This window comes from Arachis ipaensis, chromosome B01 (assembly GCF_000816755.2).
Source record: "Arachis ipaensis cultivar K30076 chromosome B01, Araip1.1, whole genome shotgun sequence".
NCBI lineage: Eukaryota > Viridiplantae > Streptophyta > Magnoliopsida > Fabales > Fabaceae > Arachis > Arachis ipaensis.
This window is the reverse complement of record NC_029785.2, coordinates 1,474,956-1,482,815: the sequence shown is the minus strand read 5'-3', so window position 1 is coordinate 1,482,815 and position 7,860 is coordinate 1,474,956. Positions and strand designations below refer to the sequence as shown.

The 7,860-nt window shown below is 30.8% G+C and overlaps 1 protein-coding gene across 1 annotated transcript; it reads left to right on the top strand.

The window, feature by feature from the left end:
- Positions 3,887 to 7,122, top strand: LOC107638170 (rac-like GTP-binding protein RHO1; the record flags this gene model as incomplete). The annotated part of the gene is given in 7 exon segments (XM_016341699.2): positions 3,887 to 4,125; positions 4,801 to 4,888; positions 4,987 to 5,096; positions 5,257 to 5,320; positions 6,172 to 6,236; positions 6,357 to 6,422; positions 6,679 to 7,122. Coding segments are annotated over 7 exon segments (594 nt in total). The 3' UTR covers positions 6,781 to 7,122.

The following is a 7,860-nucleotide window of genomic DNA, read 5'->3' as shown; positions in this document are numbered from 1 at the left end:
TATCATCTTAACAAATTCATTTTATTATTATTTTTATACATATTTGATAAATAAAAAAATAAATTATTAATAGACACAATAGTATTAATACAGTAGTATATATAATTAAAACAAATGTGACTTGAATGCGCAAATACCTAGTATATATTGATATGGATAAAGTAGGTATATACATAACCAATTAATACCTTATAAAGTATCCTTTTCATCATTGGGCAAATGCAAATATATACCAGACTCATACACAAAGCTATTATAAGTAATTGAAGGAAAGAAGACACTCCATGCATCCAATAGATGAGTCTTGTAAGTTAAGCATGCACATCATCACTAATATTAATTTTTTTTTGTGTAGTTTCTAGGGGTGTCCATGGATCGGATCGTATCCGCAAATTCGCGGTAAATATCCGCATCCGATCCGAAAATTGCGGATACGATCCGATCTGCAAATTGATCGGATCGGATCGGATCCGATCCGAACCCTTTGCGGTTCGGATCGCGGATATCTGCTCTACATCCGCGTATCCGATCCGCAGATCCACACAATAATAATTAAAAAATAAATAAATATATATAAATATCCTAGATTAATGGATTTAATGTTAAAAAAATATTCAAATAAAACTATTACAAAATAAATATCAAACTTTGCTAAAATGATACAAATCTTGAAAGTATCAAAATAATGAATTTATCAAGCTCTCCATTTCTTATTACAAAGACAATCTACATGCAAAAATATTTTCAGGTAAATAGTAAAAAATACACATAACTTCAGCCACTAAATTATACACCACTGAATTATACACGCTGTCGATACTCCAGTTGCTTTGTGTACTCCAATAAAATCTGTTAAGCAAAATAGAGATCAAGAATTAAGCTAAAAAATTAATAGGTCATGATTTGACTCATTCGAAGATGATAAAAAATTAAGGTACAATACTTACTTCTCGGATGTAATTTGCAGCTGCTTTGCGGCCTTCAATTGTCAGTTACATAACATCTTTCAAAATGCCAATTGGTGATTTAGAATCTATCTACAACCAGTAACAAAAGAAAGAATGCATGTTGGAATAAAAAAAAAAAAAAGTCTAAAATTAACTTTCATTGTTGACTAAAAGAAATATAAAAAACAAAATGATGTCATGAAAATCTTCTTCGCAATTTGGGTTTACAGATAGAATTCTGATTCCACCGATTTTGCTTGCTTCTTCGGCGACTCAAACTGACGGTACTCGAACTGCAAATCATGGTCCCTGCTCTTTCACAGAACGTCCGGTGTGATCGTACTTAGAACCTAAAAAGGAACGTCTTGAGCGAATTGCTCTGAAGGTTAGCTGAATTGATCTGAGTGCAGGAGTTAAGAAATTACGATCGGGAGAAACGGAAGAAAATATTATTAACGAAAGGGTTGGCTGCATGTTATCAAACTTGAATCAATTGCAGGAGCTAACAAATAGGAATTTTGGAAATAGTGGAAGGGAGTTATTGTTAAGACTGGGTGAGTGGGCTACTTAATAAAAGTTGCGCTTAACATTGCCGCTCAAAATTTCATTCGTCTTATTATAGATGTTAATTTGAATTTTATTTAGTGAACTAACTATAACTTTTTAATTTAGTGTAAAATTTAATTTTAATAAAAAAATATCAAATTGTAAAATTTACAACTTTAAATTATATTCAAAAATTTCACATACTAATTAGAATTTAGAATTTTTACTCGTTGAATTTAAAAAAAATGGCATCAGTAAAAGTTAAAATAAATAAACTTAAAATTTAAGAATTTGATACCTTTAAATTGAAGAAAAAAAAATTTGTACATAATTAAAAAATGAACTCCCATAAAAATAATTTTAATTTATTTTTCAAAATAAATTAATAAAATATAGATATAAAACTAATATTCTGAATTTTAAAAGTTAAAATTCTGCTTATTAATGTTGCCATAAATTAAGAGTGAGTAATTAAATAATGAATAATTAAATTAGTTATTATTTCAATAAATCATAGTTAGTATCTTTTACTTTCTAGAATTAGTTAGAACTATTTTATCAAAGATAAATATGTACTCTTTTTATAAGTACTCTTTTTTATAATTTTAACATTTATTTTCAATTGAATCATTTTATTCTATCACCAAAGTCTCTAAATAATGCATACGGTAAAATTGGACATTGAAACTGCATTTGACCAAAAAGAACATACACAAAAAATTAACAACTAAAATATAAATATTGAAATTGTATGTATATAATTTAGTCTTTTTGGTTACATTACAATCTGATTTATTAACAAGTAATGAATAATACAACCACGTTAAAAAACTACTGTTAAATCAAAAAGAAAAAATTAATCAAATCAGCGCATAGCTAATACTAAGTAAAAAAACACATGATTCAGAGATATGGCCAAATTCAAGGATCATATGAAGTGAGAAAATTGCACATCATCAACAACATCTAAAATCAAACTATTAGCATACTTTATTAATTTCTCATGGCAGCACTCAAAAGGAGGGAGAAGAATTCAACAATTAAAGAATTGGAAAACCCTGCACATGATAAATCGAATTTATCTTTAAGTTACGGTTTAAATTTTGAAAAAGTAAAAACTGCATAAAAATATTTTGAGAGGGATGGAGGACAAAACTAAATTAAACGCGAAATTTAAAAGTGAAAATCGTTCGATTTTGCCACGGTAATCATTGAGTCTGTGGTCATTGAGAGAACTCATCTCAAGTTAGCCACGAACAAACAAAATCGTCGAAAAATTTCACAAAATTTGGCCACGGAAATATAAGACGTTGCAAGTGATTACCACGATCATATAAATTTGCCACTCTTTTTAGTTCGTAGGTATCTTCCCGTTGGTAATATCCGTATTTCTGGTAGTGTGAGTATCTCTCTAAAGTAGTCTTTGACATTGGTATTATATATCAAAATGGTTCATGGAATTTAAATTATACTAATTATATCCTGAAATTCATAAAAATATATCATGTTAGTCATTGATTCTTTTCCTGTTAGTAATATACTAATTTAATTTGATGATGATATAGCTTGATTTTATTATATGTGGTCAAATTATGATATTGTACATACATGTATTAATAATTTATTTATGTCATTAAAATACGTCAGTATATTATTAATAGAAAATGAATTAAGAACTTACCTAATATATTTTTGTTAATCTTAAAAATATAATTAGTAATTTAAGTTTTTAAAACATTTTTGTACAAATTAAATTAGAATTTTATTATTGTTTTAATTTTTGTCTTTCATTTTGCACCAAACAAAATACTAAGATTTATTTTAATCTCCAATTTTTAATTTCTGTCTCTCAATCTCGATCTTTCTATTTCTGTCTCTCCACCAAACGTTACCTAAGAGTCTATTTGTGTCAAGTTCCAAATATTATTGACAGCAATCATATTTTACTTGCAATTTAAATTTTTTTTCCAAACACATTTTATAAATTTTTTTTTATCGGAAATATAGAAAAAAGAAAAGAAAAAAAAAATACAAACAAATGAAAACGATTCTCGCAACAATTCCCTTCATTCCCCCCTCACGCATCCACCATAAGGTTTAGGGTTTCTTAATTTCCATTTTCCTCTTTCAAATTCCCCCTAATTTCTCATTTCGTTACAATTTAGTTTTTTTTTTTGTCCTTTTTGAAAGTTCATTTTGATTGCTATCCTCTTGCATTTTCCGGTTGAGCTTGTTCCCAATTTGATTTGTCCATTTTTCAAAATTCCACCTTTTCCCCCCTTTTTGTTCCTGATTGTTGATGGACATTTCTGGATTTTTTTTTGTTTTTCTTCTTTTGGATGGTACAGACGGTGATTAATTGAAGCGTGAGGAAGTTGCAGCAAGTGGAGGAGAGAGAGAGAGAGAGAGAGAAGAAAAAAGGGGTGGTGTTGTTTGTGTGTTTTAGAGTGATTCAGAAAAAAAGGGGTCCTCAGGTGAAAGATCTGAGGCTTTTAGGTTTTTGAGGGTGTAATCGAAGAAGAAGAAGAAGAAGATGAGCGCTTCAAAGTTCATCAAGTGCGTTACTGTTGGGGATGGAGCTGTGGGCAAAACTTGCTTGCTAATATCCTACACCAGCAACACCTTCCCCACCGTAATTTCTCTTCCTTTCTCACTTTTTCTGTTTTAATTTTTGCCTTTTTTTAATGTATCTGCTGTAAAAATATTTAATTTTTTTCCCTTTTTGAAGTGAGAATTTCCTTGAAAAGTGGATCCCCCACCCCCACCCCCCTTTTTTTTTTCCGGGGTGTTGTGATGATTGTCAAAATTTTGTTGCTCAACTCAAATTGTGAAATGTTACTAAATAAGAATGCTGAGTGACCTCAGGATTCAAAGTGTTCAAGGAAATTTGGAGTATGCCTTTTCTAAGGAGGCAGTGATTTTGAGTTGGGACTGGTTAATTTGGGAAGTTGGGTTGGCAAACAATTAATGAGATGAAGTGAATGGAAATGTCTCTTACTTTAATGGTAAAAAATATGTACACAAATGCATATATCTCCATTTCATGGTGGGGGAGTAATGGAAGATGTCTAATATGTGTAGTAAATGAAATGAAATTGGTTTCCTTGAGAGAGTTTTAATGATTATATATAGGTGAAGAAATCAATGTTTGCCATTCATGTTTGGATTGTTCTGCATATAATGATTTGTTCTTCTTTGAATTTTTTTATTGTATTGTAACCTTGTAATATGATATATCATTTACTTGTACTTATTGAAAAAAGAGAGATGGTTATAATTTTTCTATCTCCTTTTTGCTTGGAAACAGGATTATGTGCCAACTGTGTTCGACAATTTCAGTGCAAATGTTGTTGTCAATGGAGCCACAGTTAATCTCGGTTTGTGGGACACTGCAGGTAATCCTACATATTTACCCTTCTTTTTGGATTTTTATTGTGTTGTTTTGTGAAAGATATTTCTTTTTGGATTTTTATTGTGTTGTTTTGTGGAACAGGGCAAGAGGATTATAACAGACTACGACCTTTGAGTTATCGTGGTGCCGATGTTTTCATATTGGCTTTCTCTCTCATAAGCAAGGCCAGTTATGAAAATGTTTCCAAAAAGGTACTTAGCCTATTGTGTTACTATAATCCTAGTTTTGCAATAGTTTAAATTGTTCTTTTGATATGTATAGAGCTTTCTATACGAGCTATAATGAACAATATTCTGTTTATCTTTACTAAAAGTTGCTGATGAATTGAATATGTGTTGTTTGCTTTTCCAGTGGATCCCAGAATTGAAACATTATGCACCTGGTGTCCCCATCATTTTGGTTGGCACAAAGCTTGGTAAGTTTCTTGCTGTCTATTGTGTACCTCATATTTGTGAGATCATGCATTTCGTCCTTGCTTTCTTCTAGCATGTTAACTGATGTTGATAATCATTTCGGGTTATAAAATGGTAGACTTAATTTTGTGGATTCACTGTTTTCAAGAAAAAGATGGAGGATTGTTACCGCAATTTGCCTCTTATGAGCCTCTTTTGGTAGTTATGGTCATCTTGTTTGTTTCTAATTGGGCATCGTGCTATAACTTTTCAGACTTGTGTCTATGGTCTGGTATGTTTTGCTGGAGCGAATTCATGAATACTTTACATTGACCAGTTTGAAACCTAACAGTTGCTGGGAGGGTCTCATCTGATCATATCTTCTTTAAATTTCATATCGATGGTCTTAGCAGCAAACTTATTAATAACGTTTAAACTTTTAAAAAAATTATTACATACTCAATAAGTCTATATGATGATTGTGCTTAGTTCTGTTTTCTGACTTTTCTCCAATTGCCTGTTATATTAACGACCAGATTGAAAGCACTGGTTGAGTCTAGTGCAGTTTTCATGCTTGACTTTGTATTGGATTGGGAGCTGTGAGATGAAAATGTTTTAATATCTGGCATTAATTTATTGTGTTGTCCATAATATAGTTGTTTGAACTTTTGGATACATTCGCAAATCTGCATATCCAGATGCAACTTATATTTTAACACATTGATTTATCGATATGGAAACGCGGGAGTTATATTTACAAACGATCTAGTAACGATTGTTTTGAATCTTCCTGATCTGAGCATGTTCTATATAATTATAATGTTCTCTCAGCTAAGATGTGCCCTTTATTGTTGTGTTATTTGAAATAAAACAGATCTTCGGGATGACAAGCAGTTCTTCATTGACCATCCTGGTGCCGTACCCATCACTAATGCTCAGGTGAATACTGTTTCTGGCTCCCCTCTAATTGTTCTAAACTCCTATGACACGTTCGTCATCTGTTTTCTTTTTACATAAAATTAAAAATCTGAAATTTACATTTCCTTCCTTGCTTTTAAGGGAGAAGAGCTCAGGAAGCTTATCAATGCACCAGCTTACATTGAATGCAGTTCAAAATCTCAGCAGGTGGATACTTGAATCCTTGTTCTTTGGTTGACGGATTGTATTGGTTAACTATTTCTAGATGTTCTTACAGTTTATAGGATCCTATATTGTATTAAACTTTTTAATCAAGCATTTCTCATTTACATCAATATAGTTTGCACAGTACTTTTGTACAATACAAAGACTTAGTTAAAAACACTAATTATAAGAACCTAATTAGATGGTACTTTGTAGAGCATAATGGTTATTCTAAAATCGATTTTCACGGTTGATGCAGAACGTGAAGGCGGTCTTTGATGCGGCTATTCGAGTCGTTCTTCAACCCCCTAAGCAGAAGAAAAAGAAGGGTAAAGCACAGAAGGCCTGTTCAATATTGTAATTCGACTAGGATTCTAAAGAGAAAGATCCATATATGTCTCCTACTTGTATTTCCTTCCCTCCCTCCTACTTGTATTTCCTTGTCTCCTCTTCCCTTCTTCCTTTTCTTCATTCCCCTTTGCAGTTGAAGAAGTTGGTGTCTATGTGAGTTTATTATCTGTCATATATTCCGAAAGAAGAAAAAAAAAAACTTCCTTGAAGCTTAAGGTTGTTGATGCATTGCATTAGTGGAATTAATTGTGGAAAACTTATTGTCAAAAGTTGCATTTCATGGTTCCAACTTCCAACCCCTTTATTAATGTTTTATGTATTAATATTAATATAAATCTATAAATTAGGATAACCACCTTGTTTGCTTGAGGATACAGAAATATAAATTATTTGTGCATGAATCTCTAATGCTTCCTTAGGTGTCATTTGGTGGTTTTGGAGTTAGTGGGAGCAGTTTTATTTGGTTTCATGCGTTATTTTTTTACTTTAAGGCAAAACAAAAAGACCCTAAAGTATAATATTAGAGTTTGTTTTGGACGTGATATTTCATATTATAGATTAATTTTAATGTATTGACAGTGAAAAATGTTTTTATAGTTGTCTAATCATATTTGTTATTTTGAATAATTATTCACACGGTTAATGTAAAATATAATTATTTTTTATGAAATGGTATTATGTAATTAGATACTCATGTAAAAATTTTTTATTCTAAAGATGTATCAACATTAAATTCATAATATTATAATAACTTAAAAATGATACTAAAAAAGCGTTTTATGAAGTAATCTATGTTGATTGTTCAAAAATTTTAATTGATATTTAAGGTTTTTTTTAAAGTGTCCCATCCCAAGCCTTTAGCTATGCTTGTGAAGCATATCATTTTTCGGCTTTTTATCTGAACTAACCCAAAATAATATTTGTCCAATTGGTCACTACAAACCTAACCCCACTAGATCGTTGCTCTTCAACGTCTGAGGTCAAGTTTTTCAAGTAACACATTTTTATTAAAATAAATTTAAGTGTTATTATGAACTTAACTCAATACTAGGTTGGTTTAGTGATAGATAAACTTATTCCCATGACATTT